This window comes from Mobula hypostoma, chromosome 17, assembly GCF_963921235.1.
Source record: "Mobula hypostoma chromosome 17, sMobHyp1.1, whole genome shotgun sequence".
Taxonomy (NCBI): Eukaryota; Metazoa; Chordata; class Chondrichthyes; order Myliobatiformes; family Myliobatidae; genus Mobula; species Mobula hypostoma.
In genome coordinates, this window is record NC_086113.1 from 22,437,360 (window position 1) to 22,464,356 (window position 26,997).

Sequence of the window (26,997 nt, forward strand, 5' to 3'; positions counted from 1 at the left end):
CTTTCGAACTGTCTTAAGGAACTTGTAATTTCACTATCTTCTGAAGTACTCAGTGGACTTGACACTGAAGCATACAGGTGTGGTACACTTAAATAGCCAAAGGTACATCAATATGGCTGGAGGAGAGGGAGGAGGGGTGGACTCCAAGGCAGGTTGAAATGCAGGGGAATGAAATCCTCTCTACCCAGTATCTTGTTAGTAAGTGTACAGTCGCTGGAGAACAAAATTGAAGACCTAAAGGCAAGATTGCTGTGTCAGTGGGAAATGAGGAAATGCTGCATTCTGTGTTTCACAGAGACGTGGCTCACTCCAGATATGTTGGTAAAAACCAAAGACTTCTTTCTTTTTAGACTGGACTACTGATTCAGAGAAGGCAAAAAGTGGAGGTCTGTGTTTCATGATCAACTCTTTGTGGTGCTTGAACCACTGTTGTCGCACTCTTGTTCCCCAAATCTGGAACATCTGCTGATTAAGTGCTGACTGTTCTATTAACGAAGAGATCTCCTCCATGATCCTGATCAGTTTATGTACTGCCAAAAACAGATATTAAAAAAGCACTCGATGTATTGAATGTCACAATTAGCAAGTGAAACAGACTACCCTGACATCTTTCAAATACTTGTCAGTGACCTCAGTCAGGCTTGTTTGAAGAAAACTCTGCCAAGTTATCATCAAGATATCACCTGAAGCACCAGGGGTCCAAACACACTTAACCACTGTTACATTACCATTAGGAATGCCTACCATTCCATACCTAGACCACATTTTGGGAAATCTGATCACTTAGCTGGCCTCCTTACACCTGCATACGGGCAGAGGCCAAAGAGTAAGGCTCCAGAGATGAGAACAATAAAGGAGTGGTCGTGGGAGGCAGAGGAGCGGATATGGGATTGTTTCGAGTCAGTAAACTGGGCTGTGTTCAAGGACTCATCAGTGGATATGAATGCACCACGGTTGTCATGGACTTTATAAAAACAGTCATAGATAAGTTTGTCCCCACAAAATCATTCCGAATTTTCACTAACCAGAAGCTCTGGGTGAACCATGAGATCCACAATCTGCTGAGGGCCAGATTAGTGGCATTCAAGTCTGATGACCATGTTAAATTCAATGACTGTTGGCCAGTTGCACTTACATCCATGGTGATGAAGTGCTTTGAGAAGCTGATGAGAAAACATATCAGTTCCTGCCTTAGAAGTAACCTGGATCCACTCCAATTTGCCTCCCATCACAACAGCTCAACAGAAGATGCCTTTTCATTAAGCTTCGCACCCTAGGCCTCACCACCTCATTGTGCAACTGGATACTCAATTTCCTCATTTGCAGACCCCAGGCAATTTGGATCGGCATGACCATTTCCTCCACAATCTCCCTCAGCAGAGGTGTACCACAAGGCTGAGTGCTTAGCCCCCTCCTCTACTCATTTTATACTTATGACTGTAAGGCTGAGCACAGCTCCAATGCCATGTTTGAGTTATCCAACGTCACCATGGTCGTAGGCGGAATCAAGGGTGGCGATGAATAAGCATATAGGAGGGAGATTGAAAATCTGGCTGAGTGGTGCCACAACAACAGCCTCTTACTCAATGTTAGCAAGACTTAAGGAGATGATTATTGACTTCAGGTGGAGGAAACTAGAGGTGAATGAGCAAGTCGTAATTGTAGGTTCAGAGGTGGAGAGGGTCAACAACTTTAAATTCCTCAGTGTTATCTTTTCAAAGGATCTGCCCTGCGTCTTGCACATAAATGACATTATGAAGAAATCATGGCAGTGCCTCTACTTCCTTATCTCAATTTTTGACAAATGTCTATTGATATGTGGTGGAGAGGATATTGAGTGGTTGCATCATGGCCTTGTATAGAAACACCAATGCCTTTGAATGGAAAATCCTACAAAAAGTAGTGGATACAGCCCAGTCCATCGTAGGTAAAAACCCACCCCACCACTGAACACATCTACACAATGTTGTCATGTTCTCAATATTTATTGCTTATGTATTTATTATTTTCTTTTAAAAAATTTTATATTTGCAAAGTTTATTGGTATATTTTTTCTGCACATAGCTTGTCCATCCTGTTGGGCGTGGTCCTTCCTTGATTCTAAGGTGTTTCTTGTATTTACTGTGATTGCCAGCAAGGAAATGAATCTTATAGTTGTATGCTGACATTTATGTACTGTACTTTGATAATAAATTTACTTTGAACTTCGAAGTTTGAGAATTAAAAGTTTGAACTTTTTGGTAAGGTCTAATTTGGGGTATTATGTGCTCTTCTGGTCACATAACTGAAGGAAAGATATCGATAAAATTGAAAGAGTGCAGAGAAAATTTACAAGGGTATTTTCAGGAATTGAGGACTTGAGTTATAGGGAAGGATATTATCTCTGGACCGTAGGAGATTGAAGGGAGATTTAGTAGAGGTATACAAAATTATGAGGGGTATAGATAGGGTAAATGCAAGCAGGTCTTTTTCCACTGAGGTTGAGTGAATTTAAAGGTTATGGGTTGAGGTTGAAAGGTGAAATGTTTGAAGAGAAGTTAAGGGGAAACATGGTAAGAGTGTGGATTGAGCTGCCAGCAGAAATGGTGGATTCGAGTTCATTTTTAACATTTAAGAGAAATATGGATGAATACATGCATGAGAAAGGATTGGAGGGGTATGGTCTGGGTACTGGTTGATGGGACTAGGCAGATTAATAACTTAGCATGGACGAGATGTGCTGAAGGGCCTGTTTATGTGCTATAGTGATCTATGATTCTGTGGCTCTATCTCATAAAGCAGCAAAAATAGACAGTTTGACATCACATTGCTCTTTCATAAAATTGAAGCTGGATGATTTCCTGTGATTAACTTCTGTTTATAATGTTCCGAATACATTAGAACTTTAATCTGAAGGTATATTGGAACAGGAGGAAAAGTGCAGCCCGTAAGGAAGAGGACAGAGAATTGTAATTGATAATTTTTCAAGCAAGTCACGCCTCCTTTTGTACTCCATGATTCTGTGCATTTTAAAGGACTGTGGCAAATTGATTGGAGATTAACATGTGTGTTTTAGATAAAACAAGAATATGCTGGTAATACCCAGTCAGCTTTTATATGATTTAATTAGACATCTTTTTGTGGAAACAGAACAGGAGCTGGATTACTCACTGTCATCTGCACTTTTGTCTTTTTCACTTCAATCAAGATGGAAAAGCAACAAACAGTTGAGGCTACAGTGACCAAAAGTGTATACATTGTACAGGTTTGTGTTAATATCATTTCTGTATGTGCTTGTCATAATTATGCAGGATTAATTCTTGTACATTTAATTATCTTGAGCAGCATGCATTTACATAAGGTGTGCAATAAAGCTCTTCATCATTGCTGCGAGGTAAATACCAAGTAGGTGATACTCACATTTCTGATATTCTGAAATACCTTCAAATTTCATTAGTGGTTTGTTTAATACAAATTTAATATATAAATTGTGCACAAATCTATTGTTTTAAATGGCTCAATGACATCCAGATGAAAATATAGGGAAAAAACAGTTATTGAACCACAGCAACTACAGCCCTGCCAAACAAAGTCTCTGTCTTTTGTTAGTCCTTGGAAATGCTTTAAACATACACAGATGTTTTCTTTGACAAATCTTCTGTTCAGACCTGTCAAGTTGTCGGTAACTCAAACCGCCAGTCTTGTGGATTAACTTGAGCAATGAATGTCATATCCTTGCTATAATTTGACATGCACCTGCATGCACCTCCACTATGAGCCAGTGCATTTTGATGGAAGCACTGACACTGTGTGTATTTTTTCTTCTGATAAATGCACTGAGTGCTTTCTCCTTCTAATATTGGCTGTATCTAAAGGTTTCAGTTTTGGGGATGAGAGAAGTGAGAAGAGGGGTTGTCGGGGTGAAGGGGAAAATCCCATATTCTTCAGACCCTCAGCCTATGATTAATTGAATGCCATTTTCACTTAAGAATACAGTACAATAATACTTACACCCATTTCAAACATCTGCAAGTCAGAATAATGTATAAATTGTTCATTATTTCTTTCCAGTAGGATATGCTAACACTATTTATTTTTGCTGTCGACTTGACCGGGTAGGCAAATTATCAGCAAGTAGCATTGAATGTTATGGGGAAAAAGATGATTCACTTTTGACATTGAATGGCGCAACAACCTTGAACTAAATGATTTTTTTTCCCATATCTATATTTCTATGCTGCTACGCTTCAGCAGTTTGCTTAATAATCGTTTTTGGTAAGTGCACTAAAATAGTCAGTGGTAGTTGGAGTCCTCTGCTGCTTCGTTACCTAAAACATCCTCCAGCCACCTAATGCTGACCATCCCAAGGATAAATACTAATTGGACAGATTGTGCTAAGCATCTCTTCCAATGCTCAGTTGCGCTAAGTATCCTTTTGATGAATTATAGCAGAGAGGTATGATCAGGTTATAGTATTGCAGCTCTAAATGAGGGGTCTGTGTCACTTTCCTAGAGAATTAAACAAAAAACTGGTGTATTGTGCAATAGTGAGAGTGTGCTGTTTTGTCAGAGATGCAATTGACTGGATGCTTTGCTGGGTAGAAGAAGAAAAGAACAATGTTACTTCAAAAAAGAAGAGGGGATCTATTCCTGGTGTTCTCTCCACATTACTAGAACAGGCTATCTGTCCATTTTCACAGTTTTGTTTGTGGGAGTTTGTTGGGCACATATCTAAGTTACAACAATGACTGCCCTTCAAAAGTACTACATCACCTATAAAGTGCTTTGGAACATCCTGAAGTCAAGAATCAGAAAATTTTGGGGGGAAAAAAACAATGGATTAAGCAGTATCTGTAGAAAGAGAAACAATGTTTTCTGTTGACAACCCTTCATTCTGACTGTTTCTCTTTCCACAGATGCTGCCTGGCTTGTTGAATTTTTTTCCAGCATTTTCTGCCTTTGTTTCAATTTTCCAACATCTGCAGTTTTTTTTTAATTTTCCTTAAGTTTGTTAAAGATGTCATTAAAATTTGCTTTCACTTCTGCTTTAAGCTGGCAAAGTGGTTTAGCGCCATATTTTCTGGATAACTTGGTTTTAATGTTAATTAGTGCTGCTTTTCCAATATTTGGTATTGTTTTAAAAAATCTAATGCAAGACCCTTTTTTTGCAGATCCTGCTCATTGTTCTGTCAATCTATATTGTGAACAGCACATACTCCAGCTTGGTTCTTAAACATGGAGTGCCTTTAGTCAACCAGATTATCAGTTGGGCAACTCTAGGTAAGAATGTCCTGTGTGAGTTTTTCCAAACTCCTGTAGTCTTCAGCTTTTAAGATTGGTGAGACACACTGAAGTGTTGTGAGAACTACATTCTGAAAGAGCAGAGCAGAGCAGAAACAGACTTCAGTCTGTTTGAGTGGTTCATAAATGTGACATTAATGGAAACCAAGTAGGAAAAGGGTGTCAGCCATAGCTCAGTGGTAGAACAATCATTCTTGCTTTAGAAACCATTGTTCAAATGCAGTCCAGAGAGATGAGGGCATTAATGTGAGTGGTACAGATCTGCTGTGATTTAATTAGCTGTCTGTTTGGTTTATACATTTTATTCACTTACCAAACAAACTTTAAGAGTCTTAAATGACCACAAGAAATTCTGAGAGATTAAGCTTCTGGTTTTCATTATCTACTGTCTGGAAAATGATTCTGCTTTCAACATTTAAGATTGTTTAATGTCATTTCCGGGACACAAGTGTAAAGGAGAATGAAATAATGAATCCAAGATCCAAAGCAGCACAAAAAAAAACACAACAAGATAAAGAATACAATAATAATAAATAAAACACAATAATTATAAATACACAAGATAGCTGATATGCATTGATTGCATGTCCATAAAGTGATGCTAGGCACAGGAGTTTCTGTGCATAGGGACGCCTCTCACCCTAACCATGGACTTTTTACTCTCCTCCCATCCGGTAGGCGCTACAGGAGCCTCCGCTCCCACACCAGCAGGCACAGGAAGAGCTTCTTCCCTGAGGCTGTGACACTGCTGAACCTCTCATCACAGCGCTAAGCAGTATTGCATCCATATTGTACTGTCTCAGTACTTTTATATTTGTGTGCTGAAGCACTTTTTTAAATTCACAGTTATTTTGTAAATAACACTATTCTTTGCATTTCTGGTCAGATGCTAAATGCATGTCAATGGCTTTGTATCTGTACTTGACACAATGACAATAAAGTTGAATCTAATCTAATAAGGTGACTGACAGGAAATGATAAGGTGATGGTGGTGCGGGAGTTGGGGGTTAGTAGGTGGCGGTGTTGATCAGCCTTACTGCTTGGGGAAAGTAACTGTTTTTGAGTCTAGTGGTCCTGGCATGAATGCTCTGCGGCCTCCTCTCTAACGAGAGTGGGACAAATAGTCTATGAGCAGGGTGGGTGGGTGGGATCCTTCATGGTGTTACTGACACTTTTCTTGCATACTTGTGTATCTATATCCTAGCTGGGGGGAGGGGAGGTTGTCTGGTGTTGGTGATGCAATGGACAGTTTTGACCACCCGTTGTAGAGCCTTCCTGTCTGCGGCAGTGCAGTTTCCATACCATGCAGTGATGTAGCTTGTTAGGATGCTCTCTACCGCGCATCTGTAGAATGGCATGGGTATAGATGTGCATAGTCCAGCTCTCCTCAGCCTCCTCAGAAAGCAGAGATGTTGGTGAGCATTTCTGATTATGTTGCATGTGTTCTGGAGCTTGTTCGGGATGTGCACTCCCAGGGGTTTGAAACTGTTTGCAGTTTCCACTGCTGCACTGCCAATGTAAAGAGGGGTGTGAGTGGTGCAAGTTAACCTGAAGTCGATATCCATCTCCTGTGTCTTGTTGACATTGAGTAAGAGATTATTTGCCAAGCATCAGGCCTCGAACTCTTTCATCTCCTCTCTGTAATTCATCTGATTGTTGTTGGTGATGAGTCCTTCCACTATAATTAGCTCATAATCTAATGATAATTATATTTTGTTCACTTTCCCAACATTGGAAATTGGTCACAATGACCCTATAAAATACTTTTATGGTGTTTTCTTCCTCAATTATTTCAGGTGTCAACCATCTATATTCATAGGATACTAATTACTTATGTTTTATACTTTATTGATATGACATATGCTACTAAATTTGTTAAGCCTTGTTATTCAGTATAATCTGAACTGTATGGATTCCAGGGTCATAGATTCATAGGCCATGGAAACAGGCCTCTTGGTCTATCTGGTCCTTGCCAACCAAGCTCTTACTTAAACTAGTCCCACTTGCATTTGATCCCTATCACTCCAAACCCCCCACAATCAGTTTGGATCAGAAACAGTATCTCTTCCTCACTGACAATGAGCACCGGTGTGCTTCAAGGATACTTGCTTAGCCTACTGCTGGACTCTCACTACATTTATGACTTTGGCTATACACAGCTCAAACGCCATCTATAATTTCACCACTGACACAACTGTTGTTGGCAGAATCTCAAACGGTGGCAGGAGTGAGATTGATCAGCTGGTTGAGTGTTTTCACAACAACAACCTTGCAGTTAACATCATAAGATCAAGAAGTTGATTGTGGACTTCAGTAAGGGGAAACATACCAGTCGTCATTGGAAAGGCAGCAGTAGAAAGTGTGAGCAGCTTCAAGTTCAGGAAACACACATCAAAGTTGCTGGTGAACTCAGCAGGCCAGGCAGCATCTCTAGGAAGCGGTACAGTCGACGTTTCAGGCCGAGACCCTTCGTCAGAACTAACTGAAAGAAGAGTTAGTAAGAGATTTGAAAGTGGGAGGGGGAGGGGGAGATCCAAAATGATAGGAGAAGACAGGAAGAGGAGGGATGGAGCCAAGAGCTGGACAGTTGATTGGCAAAAGGGATATGAGAGGATCGAGGATCATGGAACAGGAGGCACAGGGAGAAAGAAAAGGGGGAGGGGGGGAAAACCCAGAAGATGGGCAAGGGGTATAGTGAGAGGGACAGAGGGAGAAAAAGGAGAGAAAGAAAAAGAATGTGTGTATATAAATAACGGATGGGGTACGAGGGGGAGGTGGGGCATTAGCGGAAGTTTGAGAAGTCAGTGTTCATGCCATCAGGTTGGAGGCTACCCAGACGGAATATAAGGTGTTGTTCTTCCAACCTGAGTGTGGCTTCATCTTTACAGTAGAGGAGGCCGTGCACAGACATATCGGAATGGGACATGGAATTAAAATGTGTGTCCACTGGGAGATCCTGCTTTCTCTGGCTGACAGAGTGTAGGTGTTCAGTGAAACGATCTCCCAGTCTGCGTTGGGTCTCACCAATATATAGAAGGCCACATCGGGAGCACCGGACGCAGTATATCACCCCAGCCGACTCACAGGTGAAGTGTCGCCTCACCTGGAAGGACTGTCTGGGGCCCTGAATGGTGGTAAGGGAGGAAGTGTAAGGGCATGTGTAGCACTTGTTCCGCTTATAAGGATAAGTGCCAGGAGGGAGATTGGTGGGGAGGGATGGGGGGGATGAATGGACAAGGGAGTCGTGTAGGGAGCGATCCCTGCGGAAAGCAGAGGGGGGAGGGAAAGATGTGCTTAGTGGTGGGATAGTTCAAGCTCTCAGAGGATCGATCTTATCTTGATACAATCACAAAGATGGCACTAAACTTCATTGGGATTTGATGAGATTTTCTTTGTCACCAAATACTTGAGCAAATTTCTACCCTGAAGAGCATTCTGACTGGTTACATGACTGCCTGGTATGGAAGCGCCAATGCGCAGGATTGTAAAAGACTGCAGAGGGGTATGAACTCAGTTCCATCATGCCTCCAAGAGGACCACAACCTCGTCGTAGGATTTAGAGGCCTGCATGCCTCAATGACTTGGAGAGCTCTGTTGGCCGGAGTCGGGGCTTTATACTTTGGCTCTTGGTAGGTTCACCCATGCCAAACAGGACAAAAGGTAGTGCCAGACTAAGAGTGGTCCACTGGTCCTCCAGGTTCTGTGTTAATTAGCCTGATTCTGATTTTGTAAGTCTGGTGACCTAGTCAACTTAATCCAAATCCCAGAAACAGAATCTTTGCAGTGTTGTTTGCCACACCATGCTTTTCACAAATAGCTTAAAGGTCGGCATATGAATTTATCAGCAACTGTGAGAGAGCACTTCCGATGAGAAGTGTTCTGGGGTATTCAGAGATCTCAAAGGGCAATCATGTAAACTGAAGATTTTCCTTAGCATGAGTTCTACTGAATTGAAGTAGATATTTCTATTGCTAATTATTAAATGTGGCTTGACTGAGCATAAAATTTTTTATTATAGTAGTATGAATTCTGTTGCCTTTGGTGATGAGATCTCACATTTTACATTGACGTTGAATGCTATTACATTTCTGATATCCCTTACTTTTTCTTGCAGCCTCCTCCTTACTGATACCTTTGCTTAGTTCTACACTTCTCTTTCAACGACTGCTGAGCATTTATCTGTCGTTGATGTCCACCTACCTCTTGCTCAGCACGGGGTATCCTTTTGTTTTCCCATCTAAAACAAATTGCTGATGTTAATGACATTTTTTTTTCAGATTTTTCGGAGAATTTTTCCCCAAGCTTCACAATTCCAGAGGTGCTATAATATATGCATTCTTCACTCGCTTGTTGAACAAATGCATGTTGAACCAAGGATATTCTACATGCTTTTTCAGTTTAAACAGAATTGCAGGTCAAAAAAAGTATAAGGTTATTGCACAATTTTCAAAGAGACACCATAATGTTCCATAATGACATAGTATCATTTTGTTAATGCAGCATAAGTAATGCTCTAATATCTGTACTTGTTATGTAGCATAATAAGGCACATAAGTAGCTTCTGTATTGAAACATTAAATAGGCAATATTTTGAAACATATAATGGGAACATCATGATCACATGCACTCCTCACGAATAACATGGGCGGCACAATGGCGTAGTGGTTAGTGGTGCCAGCAACCCAGGTTCAATTCCCGCCTCTGCCTATAAGGGGATTGCATGTTCTCCCCATGACCATATGGGTTTCCTCTGGGTGCTGCTGTTTCCTCCCACAGTCCAACGACATACTGGTTGGTAGGTTAATTAGTCATGGGGAATTGTCCTGTGATTAGGCTAGGATTAAATTGGGTGGTGCAGCTGGAAGGACTTATTTCACACTGTATCTCAACAAATAAAATAGACACCAACTTCCCTAGGCTCTGTTTTCTTGGAATTCTTTAGCATGGAAGTACAGTAGACATTGTTTTATCCGTGGAAGTTGGGCTGTGTGTGTGAAGTTAGAGAGATTATCTCACTCTGTTCAAGGGTGGGAGGAGTGGAAGTTTGTTGTATTTGTATGTATGTGTTTAGAGATACAGTGTGGAACAAGCTCTTGCTGCCCATCGAGCACTCACCTATTTAACACCTAGCCTAATCATAGGACAGTCAGTTAATGCTGGCTGGTGGTGTAGTGGCGTCAGCACCGGACTTTGAGGCAAATGGTCCTGGGTTCTAATCCAGCCGCCCCCTTGCACGCTTTCGAGCATCGAGCTACCAACTCAGCCTCGTAAAAAAACAACTGCTGAGGAAACAGCAAAGAAAATGTTCCCTGATGTACCACAAGGTGCAAAAAGGAACAACAACAAATTAACCTACTAATAAGTACTCTAGTACTTCTTTGGACTGCAAAAGTGGGTATGGATTGAGGACTACCAAGATGGAAAGGTCCTACGTCATAGGTGTACATTTTCTTGAAGCAGCAGATGCCTTACAAACTACAATTTTACTATAAAATTATGAATACCCCTTTTATTGTAGTATGGTAGTAATTGCAGAAACACATCAGGCCTAGAAAACCTTTTGGGTGTTCCCATCTGTAATACTAATGGTTTTAGTTTATACACTAGTGATATTGTAAGATACAGAACACTAATCATTTGTATGAATGCTTCATTCTTAGTGGATGTTTGGTTGGTAGGTACATCAACGACAAGCTGTCTTCATATAGCAACTCGAACTTGGAAAATGTACCAATACATTTCTTTAAACAATATCTTAGACTAAGTCACTGAAGGTCAAAAAGTTTGGTGAAAGAATGAGTTTTAAAGAGGTATTAAGGGAGGAAATTGTGGTAGGGAGGTACAGGATGGGAATTCTAGAGTCTTAGGTCTTTGGTTTTTAAAGGAGAACACCTGTCAGTGCTGGAACAAATAAAAGATGGGATGCTAAAAACATGCAGCATACTTTGAACCCTCCAGAAATTTGCAGTGATTGGCTCCAAACTAGAATTTCAAGGCAGTGATATTTAATTCCTTCTCAGAAATGTTTAATGCCCTTGGTTTTCTTACAATATTTTGGACAGCTTGCTTCTGACATTAAAATAGTTGCCTTTAGAATTTTTTTATATGTGCGTAAAATCTTAATTGCAATCATTGTCTTTTTATGAATGTAATAGGGCAGCAAACTATCTGGCAGATGGATAAAATCATGGCTGACTTTCATCATCACAATATTCTATTGAACTCTCAAATTGCTAAACCCATTGTGCATGTACTGTCATAGTCTGTCTCCTGTCATAAAACTTATTACTAATTTTCACTACCATAAGCTCTCTGTAAACCACAGGTTTATGTCTGAAATCAGGAACAACCTCAAGCACAGATAGCAGGCTTAATGGTGATATTAGAGGAAGTGCTAGATGATTCTGAAGACATACTTAAATTTATCTTTCTATCATTTAAATGTACTGTTCTGGTGGTTTATTGCTCTTCTAACACTGCGGTTAGTAAACAGACCTTCCCAGTTCTGTTTTGACTAATTGCAGATAAACTATGAGCTCCAGTCTGATTATAAATCTCTGGGCTCAGCCTAGCAATCATATTGCAAATTCTCACATAAATAGCAGATTGGATGAAGAGACAAAATTCATGGAATTTTGGGGGTAGTTAATATTAAACGGAGCAATTTTTGTGTCTTGCTATAGATTAGTTAATTTACTATAATCTTTGTGTCTGACTCACAATGCTGTTAGTTTGTTGCTCACTAGGCTTGCACACTGCAAGTTTTAGATGTGCTGTTCAGGTGAGACTGGTCATCTTTGGACAGGTAGTAAACTGCCTTATGGCACAACTAAATGGAGATTAGCTGGCCATTCATTAATTTGTTGCATGGGAGAATCACGCTATGCATCATTCAACTGTTGAGGTTATACCCCGAGTAGGAGTCTTCGTTCCTCACAGTAATTCCTTGCAAGAAGAATGCTTTGGGACAATTCTGAGCAATGGAGTCAAATAATAAATGAATGAAAATTCTTTCCTTTGTAAAACCAAACTGGAAAATGGTGGTAATTGATTCAGCCATCAAAACTAATTGCACTCCGGAATATTTGAGATGTTGCCCTTCATTCTATTTGGAAGAGGCCTGCGTGGTATTCACAGTTTATGCAACATTTTATAAGTGTTTTATTCCTGTGTAATCGGGACAAAACTATTTATGACTCATTGGTTTGAGACGATAGATGTCTGGATTATGGGTACAGAGAGGTAGATGTAGATCAGTTTTTGAGGTCAGTTGGTGAGCTGATGATCTAGTGAATTGATAATATAGAGTGATAAAGGAAAATAATCAAGATCACAAATCCCACCCACCCTGGGTTTTCTCTCTTCTCTCCTCTTCATTTGAGCAGAAGATACAAAAGTCTGAAAGCACGTACCACCAGGCTCACAGAAAGATGCTATCCTGTCATTATCAGGTGACGGAGCAGATTGACGCTTGACCTCACAACGTACCTTGTTATGATCTTGCACTTAATATTGTTTTCCTGCAATGCACTTTCTCTGTAGCTCTTACATGCACTGTGTAATGATTTGACCTATATGTCAACTTTTCACTGTATCTAGGTACTTGTGACAATAATAAACCAATATCAATACCAGTACAAGTATCTCAAAGGGTGAGCAGTTTCAAACTCCTGGGGATCAACATCGCAGAGACCCAACATATTGATGCAGTCATGATGAAGGCATGATGAAGTGAGTTTGAGTTGATTTGGTATGCCAGCAAGGATTGTGACAAATTTCTACATTTGTACTACGGAGACCTTCCTGACTGGTTGCATCACCCTCTGGTGTGGAGGCTCATTGCGCAGGATCGTAGGAGGCTGCGGAGGTTTGTGGACGCAGCCAGTTCCATCACGGGCACAAGTTACCCCTCCATCGAGGACATCTTTAAAAGGTGATGCCACAAGAAGACGCCATCCATCATGAAGGATCCTCACCATCTGGGACATGCCCTCCTCTTTTTACTGGCATTAGGGAGGAGATACAGGAGCACGAAGACCTGCACTCAATGTTTAAGGAACAGTTTCTTCCCCTCTGCCATCTGATTCATGAACACTACCTCATTATTCCTCTTTTGCACGACTTGTGATTTGCAGTAATTTGTTATGCCTGCACTGTACTACTGCCACAAAAGAACAAAATTTCATAATCCACTCAGTGACAATAAACCTGATTCTGATTCTGAAATGACTGATAGAATTCAAAGACAATGATAAGAAAATGACCTGTAAAAGCTTCTGCTGGGATCTTGCATTGTCTGGCTGTAAGCAGAGAATTAAAAAGGCAAAGCCCATTAAGTCTGGATCTCCATTCTCTTTGCGTTGATCAGGTAATACTGAGATACTCTGTTTTGAGTGCTTTAGTAGATAACAGCAATTCTCTCCTGAACCTGAAGCTTTTGCATCTGATTTAAACCACATTGCTTTGCTTCTAGTGTGGAATGCTAATTCTGAATGGATGCATTCTTGGAGGTGCCATCACTTGATTCTTTACTTGCAACCACCTCATGAAATCTAGCTTCTTTTGACTCAAGCTTTAATATTTTTTAGGGAATTAAGATGAGTAGAAGTAAATGAGTGGCTCGGTGGCGTAGCAATTAGTGCAACGCTTTATAATGCAGGCAGTCACTGATAGGGGTTCAATTCTTGCCACTGTCTGTATAAGGAATTTGGATGGTCTCCACATGACTGCATGAGCTTCTTCCATATGTTCCAATTCCCTCCCACACTTTTCCCTCTCTTTCCACACACAGTTAGGTTTAGTGAATTGTAGGCATGTTAGGCTGGTGCCGGAAGTGTAGCGACACTTGTGGGCTGCCCCCACCACAGTGTTAGATGTTGACACAATTGACACGTTTCCCTACATGTTAATACCCCTCTGAATTTCTCCTCGGATTGCTCATCTCAGGAGGATAATCATCAATCTCACAAGGCTTGCAGGGTAAATCTTGAGGCTTGAAAGGTTTTTATCTGACGTGTCCAGGTGAAGGGTGATGAACGTTGGTAATAATTGGCCTGTCCATGCTTTTTTCTGTTCCTAAATCAGCTCCTCTGAAATGGAGTTCCTCTGATCGAAATACCTGTTACTAAATCAGAAAGGAAGTTTTTCTTTGATCAGTGTGTTCTTGGAACCTATCAAGTTTTCCCCCTATGTTTCACATTGGCTTGACATAAGATCCATAAATTTAAATAATCTTTAAAGGAAAACAGAAGATAGTAGGTTTTCCTTTTAGTTATTTTAAAGGAATGATTAATAACCTTGTATAACATTTGGACGGTGAATAATTTCATTGATGGTTTTGCCTTAACAAGGATCATGCTTTAATCAGATATGAAGCTTTATTTCCACTCCTGCTGTCGTGCTTGACATTTGTCTGGATTCATCTGGAACAAGAGACAATCCAGCTTCACCATGTTTCTCCAGTTCCAAAGGTAATAAGATGCCAAATGTTTTAAAATCAATCATTTGCCAAAAATTAAATACAAAAGTTTCACTGTGACGTTGCCATTGCAAATAATAGCAAAGTATTTCTATAAATAGATCCAGCAGGGATTTATGTGCTGTACAAAGTACAAATAATACTGTTACAAAAATATTGTTATTTAATAATATTCAATGTTGTTACAACACTGGGCTTAAATTAGCCCTTGTGTGTGTCGGTGCGTTTAGGATTCCCAAGTAGATGTGAAGGTCAGGGGCTTGTTGACTGACCAGGGCTGGTGCTTTTTCAATCTTCCTTCAATACTGGACTAATGGAGTCCAATGGGGGAGCAAGAGCTTGTTGGAAATCCCCAGCATATTTGTTCAGGTAGCTGCTTCCAGATCCAAACCTAGTGCAGGATCTGAGACTCTTCACTTCATTGCAGTAATCACAAATACTTTCTTCTTCACGGCTATAAAGTTTATAGCTGTGAAGAAAAAAGTATTTGTGATTACTGTAATGTTTTTGATTAAGTGTTAAATATTTTCATGTAATTTTATTTCTATATTCATGAATTTTGGTTGTTAATTTCACTTTTAATCATTTTAACTGCTTTTGAACATCCAACATAGTCAATCATTAAAATACCCTTGACAGCTCTGATATATAGAAGAGATCTAGGCTGACTTGCCATCTGAAAGGTCTTAGCAGTTTCGGGTATAGGCCTTGTTCTGGCTCGCACATGTAACCTGATTGGCTTTGGGACCACGGTTAGGTCCAGGATCCTGTCTGTCAGCATGTTCTTCTTCAGGCACCAGTTAAGTTCAGGAAAGCTGTTTCTCTGAGGCAAATGCTGCTGAGCCCCACATAGCAAATCAGGACCATTGTTATGTCAATGTGAACATTGCTTGTCTTGAAGTACACTAGAATCTTGCTCGGCAGGAGTTGGCAGTATGTTCTGGATTAAGGCCAGGGTGGGTTCTGCTTCATGCTGGCTACATACTGTACTTCACCCAGGTCAGGGTGGTTTGCTTTGCTAGGAAATAATTGTAAGAAAACAGCGTTTCAGTTGAATGAATTTGGTGTTTCATCCACAAATGGATCAAAAGCAATATGATGTTAAATTTGCAGCAATGGTCAGGTATGAAAAACATTATCATTTCTGTAGTTCAGGTTCAGATCAATCTAGATCTTTAACTTTTGTACTGAATCGGATATGTAGGAATGAGGGATAGAGCAGTCTCATTCTGATGTCACAGGTTGATAGTTCAGGGTTTTGATGAAAGATGCAGCATTTTGGGTTCATATTCTACCATGGCAGCTGGGAAAGTTAAATTCTAGTAGATAGGAGGGGAGGAGAAGATGGCGGCGTGACGCAGCATGCGCGGCCATTCTGAATGATATCGTATCTGTGAAGTAGGATGCCGTGCACAATCCTGATTTGATGGAGACAGATGTGAAGAAGCACAGAGGAACATCTGGAGTCACTTCTGAAATGCCTGCTTTGCTGCCGCTGCTACTGCGTAATTGAAAATCTCCGGAGGGGAAGGCCCCAAATCCTCAGCCTTGCCTATTGCCTGTTGCCGGGGCTGGGGTCAAAACGCTCGGCAGAGATGGTGCTCGGTGCTGGGTGTTGGAGAGCTGGTCGGAGGCTCGGAGTTTTCGGACGGACTCGGAGTCGGACTGTGGTCGGATGCTTCCGGGATGCTGCATCGGCAAGTTTGCAGCGCTGGAGGTTTACCGTCTGCATGAGATGATGGGACTTTCGAGAGACTTTGAGACTTTACCACGCCCATGGTCTGTTCTTATCAAATTACGGTATTGCTTTGCACTGTTGTAACTATATGTTATAATTATGTGGTTTTGTCAGTTTTTCAGTCTTGGTTTGTCATGTGTTTCTGTGATATCATTCTGGAAAAACACTATCATTTCTTAATGCATGCATTACTAAATGACAATAAAAGAGGACTGCGGAACAAGGGAGTATAGGTTATGGCTAATATTGAATCAATAATTTTGTTGTGAAAAAAAACTTGATTCAGGGATTTATCTTCGAATCTGGATGAGTATGCTGCAGTTACTACCAACTTCATTAAAATCTGTGTGGATGAGTGTGTGCCTATGAAAACTTGCTGTACATTTCCAAACCATAAACCATAGCTGAACCAGGAAGTTCGTCATCTTCTGAGGGCTAGATCTGTGGCATTTAAGTCTGACGACCCAGGTCTGTACAAGGAAGCCAGGTATGACTTGCAGAGGGCTAATTCAAGGGCGAAGAGACAACTTTGAACAAGGTTGGAGGCGACATCGGATATACAACAACTCTGGGAAGGTTTGCAAGACATTACTTCCTACAAAGCAAAACCTAATAGCATGAATGGCTACCAGATGAATTTAACACACTCTGTGCCACTTTGAAAGGGAGAATATAACTACAGCTGTGAAGATCCCTGCTGCACCCAGTGACCCTGTGATCTCTGTCTCAGAGGCCGATGTTAGGCTGTCTTTCAGGAGTGTGAACCCACACAAGGCAGCAGGCCACAATGCAGTACCTGGTAAGGCTCTGAAAACTTATGCCAACCAACTGGCGGGAGTATTCAAGGATATTTTCAACTTCTCACTGCTATGGTTGGAAGTTCCCACCTGCATCAAAAGGCCAACAATTATACCAGTGTCTAAGAAAAGTAATGTGAGCTGCCTTAATAACTATCATCCAGTAGGACTCAGATCTGCAGTGATGAAATGCTTTGAGAGATTGATCCTGCCTCAGCAAGGACCTGGACCCACTACAATTTGCCTGTCACTATAATAGGTCTATGGCAGATGCAATCTCAATTTCTCTTCGCACAGCCTTAGATCACCTGGACAACACTGATAATTACATCAGGGTGCTGTTTGTTGACCATAGCTTAACATTTAACACCATCATTCCCACAGATAGATAGATAGATATACTTTATTGATCCCGAGGGAAATTGGGTTTCGTTACACCAAGAATAGAGCATAAGTATAGCAATACAAAAACCACAAACAATCAAACAACAATATGCAAACTATGCCAGATGGAAATATGTCCAGGACCAGCTTATTGGCTCAGGGTGTCTGACCCTGCACGGGAGAAGCTGCAAAGTTCGATGGCCACAGGCAGGAACAACCTCCCGTGATGCCCAGTGTTGTATCTCGGTGGAATATGGCTGGAGTCCAACAGCAAAAAGTTCAATATCCGGTCTACAAACACGTTCCTTGGTTGTAATATGACCAGGATCAGAGTCCTGATCGATAAGCTACAGAACCTGGGCCTCTGTACCTTCCTCTGCAATTGGATCCTCAACTTCCTAACCAGAAGACCACAATCTGTGTGGATTGGTAATAATATCTCCTCCTCGCTGCTGATCAATGCTGACGCACCTCAGGGATGCGTGTTTAGCCCACTATTGTACTCTCTCTGTACCTATGACTGTGTGGCTTGGTATAGCTCAAATGCCATCTATAATTTTACTGATGATATCACCATTGTTGGTAGAATCTCAGATGGAGATGAGAGGGCGTACAGGAGCAAGATGTACCAGCTAGTTGAGTGGTGTCACAGCAACAACCTTGCACTCAATGTCAGTGAGACGAAAGAGCTGATTGTGGACTTCAGGTAGGGTAAAGCTAAGGAACATGAACCAATCCTTGTAGAGGGATCAGAAGCGGAGAGAGTGAGCAATTTCAAGTTCCTGGGTGTCAAGATCTCTGAAGTTCTAACCTGGTCCTAACATATTAATACAGCTATGAAGAAGGCAAGACAGCAGCTATATTTCATTAGGAGTTTGAAGAGATTTGATTTGTCAATTAAAACACTTGAACACTTCTATAGGTGTACTGTGGAGAGCATTCTGATAGTGCGCATCATTGTCTGGTATGGGGGAAGGGGGCTACTGCACGAGAATAAAATAAACTACAGAAAGTTGTAGAATTAGTTAACTTCATCTTGGGTACTAGTCTCTGGTATCCAAGACATCTTTAAGAAGCAGTGCCTCAGAAAGGCGGCTTCCATTATTAAGGACCCCCATCACTCAGAACATGCTCTTTTCCCATTTTTACCATCAGGGAAGATGTACAGAAGCCTGAAGGCATACCCTCAGAAATTCAGGAACAGCTTTTTCCCCTCTGCCATTCCCTTTCTAAATGGATGTTGAACCCATTAATACCACCTCACTTTTTTATATTATTTCTGTTTTTGCACTGTTTTAATTTAACTATTTAGTAAACATATTTACTGTAATTGATGTACTTATTTTTTCTTTCCGTATTGTCATGTATTGCATTATACTGCTGCCACTGAGTTAACAAATTTCATGACATGCGATATTAAACCTCATTCTGGTTCTGATATTTATCCTCAACTGCTGGACAAAACTACCTGGCTAAGCTAAAAGTGTCTCTGTCCCACAGCTACTAAGTCAGTACTTGACTTCAATGGCCAAGCAGTCCATTTAGTTCAAGAGCGATTTGGAGTGAGTCAGTAGTGTCCATGTCTTATGGAAAAAGTAAGTTGAGATCTCTTTTGACTAGGTTTTAGTTGGGCCTTTTAACAGTGCACTTCAAAATACTTCTACAATACTTCTTTAGAACCACTGTGTTCAGCTGCCATAAATCAGCCCCAAAGACATGCAGAAACTTAAGTTTTAGGTCTAAATATTCAGTTTGTAAAGGGGACATGAATGGCAAGATCTCTGCATGTTTACAGCATTCTTAAAGATTGGTTTCCAAAACAGTACAGTACGCTGCAGCAGTGGCAAATACCGTGGAGAGATGGAATGCAGTTTCAATTCTATCAATGATCTGAACTTTCTAACCTCAGGATTTAAATTGTGGCTGTATGCTCTCCCCGCCGGGAACCTGAGAAAGCAGACTTCTAGCAGCTAAGTAATAACATTGACAGTGATGCAGAAGGTGCATAAGCTGTAGAAGAAAAGGAAGAGTCCATGCCATGAGAGAAACAAAATATATCACAGTTTCGGTGCAAAAATGTGCTTTCTAGAACATAGAACATAGAACAGTACAGGTCCTTTGGCCCACAATGTAGTGCTGACCTTTTAACCTTCTGCAAGATCAATCTAACACTTGTCTCTCATATAGCCTTTCATTTTTCTTTCATCCGTTTGCCTATCTAAGAGTCTCATAAATTTCCCTAATATATCTGCCTCAGTACCACTTCTGGCAGTGCATTCCACACCCCTACCCCTTTTCTGAGTTTAAAAAAAAACTACCTCTGATATCCCTTCTCTTTCTTTTTCCTCCTGTCACTTTGAAATAATGCCCTCTCATAATGGCCTGTCCACTCTATCAATGCCCTTATCATTTTATACACCTCTATTTGCCCAGTTTTATTTGAGTGACTTTAATTAAACACTTTACTGATTTGTGATCCCTCATGCCCTGTTTTAAGGTGTGAAAGTGAGCACAGCATCTCATCTAATTAAAATGCATTCATTTTGACTGTCGCACTTCACTTTCCAAAATGCAGTCCCGCACCTCAAGTGAATCTGTGGCATAAACATCAATTCATAAAATCTGCCCTGTGGTTTTAAAAAAATTCAGTAGAGCAGAGATACCAAAGTAATTTATTTGCTATAAACAGGAGGCCTGTACAAAAGTAAAACAAAGCGGTGTTGGTCACAGAGCAGCAAAAAGTTGAACTAAGCAGCTCCCAAATGGTCAGCATTGAGCTTATTAACATGATAGCTATGGACAATGAATTATTACTGATCTGTATCTGCTAATTTTGGAGGAAATTTGCTTCTGAACTTACTGTTCTAACTTGCAGTTCACTTACTGTGTGATTAGTTTCAGAAACCAGCATCATAAGGATCAGATTTTGACATGTAATTAAAGCTAAACTTCAGAAACTATTACTTCACAGCCTTCTACTTAACTGGTAATCTCCTTACACTCCATCCGTTTTGGTGTCCCTCACACATCAAGATTAAAGCCTCGACATTTTGTCTCAGAGACAGAGAGAATAAAGCAAACAAAATTTATAATTTCGGTGCAGTAGCAGTCTGACATGGACTATAAGATACTACAGTAAGTTTGGACAGTGCGTTTACTCAGGAAATCTGGCCAGTGTCCTGACCCAGCCTCCCTTCAGTTTATGTAATTTGTTCTATTTTAGTTATTAAGAAGTTAACAAATTTCGCAACACGTGCAGGTGATAATAAACCTGATTCTGATTCTGAAGAAGTACATAGAGCTTGAAAATGTGGACACAATGGGAAGAGGAGCATCCAGGTGTCAAAAAATTAAACTATGAAGAAGGACTACTAAAACTGGAGTGTTTCTCCTGTGTATAAAGAAGATCTTAAAGTGTTTAATGGCACAGATAAAGGTGAAACTGGTGCATGATGTCCAGATCCATCAGACTACTAAAACAAAGTGCATAGATATAAAATTTGAGAAGGTTTTGGAAAGAAACTCTTCAAACAAATTGCATTTTATACTTATTATGTACTTCTAGGCAGGATAAGAGGTGATTAAAATTTCAGATTCATTTAAGAGAGTATTGACTACACTGACAGAAAGGGAAGCAAATCCTTAACCATTCTGGGTGAAGGATGCAAGAAGGATTGAGTGGTTTCCCTCAACTGTAGTTCAGTTTGAAAGAGACACGACAACTTTTCATTCCTTTATGAAATCCCTTTGATAATGTGAACTATACTATATATCTCCACAATGACACATATATGCAGTAGTTAACACAGAGTTGAAGATTTCTCCTGTCATAAAATGTATTTTCATTCTAACAGCTGTCCCAGATGGATTTCACCCAGAAGGCTGACAGCACTGAAATTCGACTGCTCAGACTAGATGATATAAGACGTTCTTATTTCTTTGTATCCTTAAGCTTTTAATGTTCTAGATTTTGTGGTGTTGTTTGGAGGTATTTGTTTCTAATTGATCTGATTTTCCATTGTAACTGGAAAGAAGCTGTCGTTGGCTGAATCAAAGGTAGTGAAGAATCAGCTTATAGGAGGGAGATTGAAAATCTGGCTACAACAACTTCTTACTCAATGTTAGCAAGACCAAGCTGATTATTGACTTGAGGAGGAGGAAGCTGAAGTCATTGGGGGATCAGAGGTGGAGAGGATCAGCAACTTTAAATTCCTCGGTGTTAGCATTTCAGAGGACCTGTCCAACACGTAAGTGCAATTATGATGAAGCATGGCAGCGCCTCTACTTCTTTACGAAGATTCAACATCTAAAATCTTGACAAATATCTGTAGATGTGTGGTGGAGAGTACATTGACTGGCTGTATCACAGCCTGATATGCAAACACATATGCCCTTGAATGGAAAATCCTACAAATGGTAGTGGTGACAGCCCAGTCCACCACAGGTAAAACCCTCCCCACTATTGAGCACATCTACACGGTGTGTTGTCAAAGGAAAGCAGTATCAATCGTCAGGGACCCCGCCACCCAGGTCAAGCTGTCTTCTCACTGCTGTCATCAGGACCCTCAGGACTCACACCACCATGTTCAAATGGTTCAATTTAATATTGTATACATTGAAATTGAACCTGAAATTCTTACTCTTCACAGACATCCACGAAACAAGAAACCTCAAAGAATGAAGAATAGCAACATCAGAACCCCAAAGACCCCCCACCCCCACACACAAGCAGCAGAAGATTGGCCTCCCCCTCCTCCTCCCACCATCTCCCCCAGTGCACCAACAGAAGCACCATACCCCCCCCCAATGAAAGCAATAGCAAAAGCCCTAAAAGAGACTTTGGTCAAGAGTCCATCAAAATCTATAGTCTGTAACCCAGCATCTTAGACAGGCTCTTTCTCAGGAACAGTTATAATCACTCAACCATCAGCCTCTTCTCTGAGGGGATAACTTCACTTGCCCCATCATTGACCTGTTCCTATAACCTATAAGCTCATTTTCAAGAACTCTTCCTCTCACGTTCTTGATACTTATTGCTTTTTTTTCTTCTTTTGTATATGCAGTTTGTTGTATTTTGCATACTGGTTGTCTGCCCTGATGGGTGCAGCCTTTCATTGATTTTATTATGGATATTGGATTTGCTGAATACGCCCACAAGAAAGTGAATCTCAGGAGATGTATATGGTGAGGTGTATATGTACTTTGATAATAAATTTACTTTGAACATTGAACTTTAATGTGTTGTATTCTCTGATGCTAATCCAGCTGGAGTTAGAATTTAGGGCAGACTGTGATTCTGGCAAATTTGCTTTAGATAATTTTAGGGAAAAGATAACTCCCCATTGAGTAGGTATTTCTGGTGCAGCTTATGGGCTATCTCTGAAATTCCTCCAATAAGGGTTTTGACATTCATATGAAATATTTGCCTGCCCAGACCTGGCAGCTGTACTTGCGGCTCAGAATAAATATGACTTCTGGAGATAATCATTGACTTTTTCAAAAATGTCTATTTTTTTCGGTTTTTAAGGCAAGATTAGGACTCCTGAAATTTCCACAGAACTCCTGTTTTTTTGCTTAGAAAAGCTTGGTATCACTCTGTTGTTTTTCTTGATGGAGCAGGTGAGATACCTGTTGAGCATCGTTAAGTAAGGAGCTTGTATGTAGTTTGAAGGTGGCTCAACTTCCATCCAGTGACATAACTGGTGCCTCACAGTCACCCATGGAGATGAAGGTTCCCAGAATTTTGGGGCTGAAATTTGTCATGTGCCTCACCTTCATGCTGCTAAGATATTTGCCACTTGCTCTTGTTTCTGCTGAAGAGATTGAACAAGAATGTCCTGTAGTTTACCATGATTGCTTTTCCAATAACTGAGCCCTAGGGATCACAAATAACCTGGCTTAGTGTTGCTTTTGCTTGGTTCAGTCTGTGCTGCAGTTGACATTCAAAGAATCTGCCAATACTTTTGCTCAGTGACCAGTATCCAGACATATACTAGAAGTACCTGCACTTTCTCTGAACACAAAATTAGGTTCTAATTTGAGGTGTCCTGTAATCAGTTTGCTTTTGAGGCTTCCACATTAAAAATGGAATGGAAATAATACTTTCAAGAAAGATAATAATCATTGTAAAGATAATGGAGAATTTTGTACCTTGGGTCTACTCCTCAAATTAGTTCTAAAAAGTACATATTAGTTCATGTCTCATCATATTTAGGTGGTACAGTAGGTTAGATATGGTATGTTTAAACCTTGTGGAAGTTCTTCTACTCCAAGTCACTCCACTTCACTTGTTTGAACTCCGGATTGCATTTGAATTGATCCAGTGATGTGTAAATGCCATTCGTCAGTCTGTGGTAACACATTTTCTGGATATAATTCAAAGGCTTGTAGTTAATTAATGTGATGTAGTTCTAGCTTAAAGATGAAGACTAACATAATTACTCCATGTGGATTGTAATTTTTCTTGAGTTTTCCTTAACCAAGGAATTGCAGATTTTCTTCATTGTGACAGCTTTCTTTGGCACTGGAAATATAGCCTCTATCAACAGGTAATCCAAGTTATTTTTTTAAATGAGCTTCTGCGGGTGGTTAATAAAGGTTGATTTTTTTTAAAAAATTTAGTTTAATACTATAATCACAAAATTCTTAAATGTAATGAAAAGCAAAATTGCAGTGAATCTACTTGCCTAATTCATAGCATGTCGAATTAGATATCTGGAAAATAAAAACAGAAAGCAAATGTAAAAACTCTCTACTGCATCTGCAGGGGATGGGAGGAATTGAGAAGAATGTGGTTACTAATATAGCTAAGTTCTTCATCATCTCATTCCAGTTTTGATCCTGCATCTGTCTACTGCTTCCTGACAGTTTTTAATCCTTTTACAATGGGAGCATTAATGATGTGGAAGGTTAGTATAGTCATTCTAATGTACTGAAATCTTTTTTTGTGCAGTGTTAAAAGTCATACTGAATTTTTATAGACCACAATAATATATCAGATGGATCAATGTTTTAATTCACCCAGCAGTGTCTCTTTCTCCATTGCAGAATCCACTTATCTCTTAAATTTTTTTGAGTTTACCAGTATTTCTCTGCTTCAGATTCATTAAATACCTTAATACCTGAAAAAGCCTTGCTGATATTTATGTCATTTATTAGTAATTTTGACGGTGTTTCTATTTTATTTTCATTTTTTCCCATGAATGCATTCCTTTATCCATAAAGGAAGTAGCCTCTGGGGCTTGCAATATTCCTGGTGCTCCCCCTTCTTGAAATATGGCGTCACCATCTTTAACAAAGCTTGAGAAGTTTACACAAATGGTTTCCTTTATAAAAGTGGGCATATGGTATCAGTTGATCACCAGCCTGCTTCTGTCAGAAGGTACAGCAATGGCAAGGTAATATAGCAGTTCTATAAAACCCTGGCTAGGTCATGCTTAGAATATTGTGTTCGGTCTGGCCACCTCATTATAGGAAGGACATGGAAGCTTTAGAGAGGATGCAGAAAGGATTTACCAAGATGCTGCCTGGACTAGAGAGCATATCTTACAAGGATAGGTTGAGTGAGCTAGAGCTGTTCCCTTGGAGAGAAGGTCACTTGATTGAGGTGATAAGATGGTAAGAGGTACAGATCGAGTGAATAGCCAGAGTCCTTTTCCCAGGACGGAAATGGCTAACAGCAGAGGACATAATTTTAAGGTGATGGTAGGAAAGTATAGAGGTGATAGGAGAGGGCTAGGCAGAAAGTTAAGAAGCAGGACCTCCAGGGTAGTCATTTCTGGATTGCTACCTGTGCCACCCACCGTTGAGGTGATTTGGCAGATAAATATGTGTCTGAGAAGCTGGTGCAGGGGGCTGGGCTTCAGTTTATTGGATCATTGGAATCTCATTGCAGAGTATGACCTGTACAAAAGGGACAGGTTGCACCTGAACCTGAGGGGGACCAATATTCTCGCGGACAGGTTTGCTAGAGCTGTTGGGGAGGGTTTAAACTAATTTGGTAAGGAGGGGGGAACCGGAGTGAAGGAACTTGGGATAGGACCGATGTTTTTTTTTTAAAAAGCCAAAATAGCGTGCAGTCAGACTGTCAGGAAGGACAGGCAGATGATAGAACAAAATTGCAGCCAGCAGAGTGAGTATCAGTGCATTAGGGATGCAGAATCAAAAAGGGTAGCAAAAACAGTACTTAAAATGTTATTTTCTCAATGCACAGAGTCTAAGAAATAAGGTGGATGATTTTGTTGCACTATTACAGATTGTTAGGTATGATGTTATAGCCATCATTGACTCATGGCTGAAAGACTGTTACAGATGGGAGCTGAATGTCCAAGGTTACACATTGTATTAGGGATAGGAAGATAGGCAGAGGGGGTGGTGTAGTTCTGCTGGTAAAGAATGGCATCAAATCAGTAGAAAGATGTGACATAGTATCAAAAGATGTTGAATCTTTGTGGGTGGAATTAAGAAACTGCCAAGGTAAACGGACCCTGAGGGGAGTTGTATGCAGGCTTCCTAACAGTAGCTGGGTTGTGGACCACAGATTACAATGGAAATAGAAAAGGTGTGTCAAAAGGGCAGTGTTATAATAGTCATGGGAGATTTTAAAATGCTGGTCAATTAGGGAAAATCAGTTTGGTAGTGGATTTCAAGAGAGTGAGTTTGTTGAATGCCTACAAGATGGCTTTTTAGAGCAGTCTGTCATTGAGCCTATTAGGGGATCAGCTATACTGGATTAGATGTTACATAATAAACTGGAGATGATTAGGGAGCTTAAGGTGAAAGAACCCTAGGAGGCAGTGTTCACAATATGATTGAGTACAACTCAAAGTTTGTTAGGGGGAAAGTAAAGTCTGACGTAGTAGTATTTTAGTGGAGTATAAGAAATTACAGTGGTATGAGAGAGGAGTTGGCCAAAGTAAATTGGAAGAAGATGCTGGCAGGGATGACTGCAGAGCAGCAATGGTGTGAGTTTCTGGGAAAAAATGAAGAAGGTGCAGGATAGATGTATTCCAAAAACAAAAAAAAATACTCAAATGGCAAAACAGTATAACAGTGGTTGATAATGGGTGGCAAAGCTAATATAAAAGCAATAATTAGCAGAAAGATAGAGGATTGGGAAACTTTTAAAACCTATAGAGAACAACTAAAAGAAGCATTAGGAGGGAAAAGATGAAATCTGAAAGCAAGTTAGCAAACATTATCTAAGTGGATAGTAAAAGCTTTTTCCAAGTCTGTATAAATAAATAAATAAATAAATAAATGAAAGAGATGAGAGTGGATATAGGACCGCTAGAAAATGAGGCCGGAGAAATAATAACGGG

At 40.3% G+C, this 26,997-nt stretch overlaps 1 protein-coding gene across 4 annotated transcripts in view; it reads left to right on the forward strand.

The window, feature by feature from the left end:
• Positions 1-26,997, forward strand: part of pign (phosphatidylinositol glycan anchor biosynthesis, class N) — a 150,758-nt gene that overhangs the window by 98,482 nt on the left and 25,279 nt on the right. For 3 of the 4 annotated variants that reach the window (XM_063069652.1, XM_063069653.1, XM_063069654.1), the window contains exons 19-25: positions 3,130-3,244; positions 5,151-5,259; positions 9,395-9,497; positions 14,648-14,750; positions 21,532-21,618; positions 24,170-24,225; positions 24,510-24,585. In XM_063069652.1, the coding sequence (XP_062925722.1) occupies positions 3,130-3,244; positions 5,151-5,259; positions 9,395-9,497; positions 14,648-14,750; positions 21,532-21,618; positions 24,170-24,225; positions 24,510-24,585 (649 nt within the window). Of the gene's footprint in view, positions 1-3,129; positions 3,245-5,150; positions 5,260-9,394; positions 9,498-14,647; positions 14,751-19,177; positions 19,273-21,531; positions 21,619-24,169; positions 24,226-24,509; positions 24,586-26,997 lie in introns of those variants that run through there. The other variant, XR_010020749.1, reaches the window with a different exon arrangement.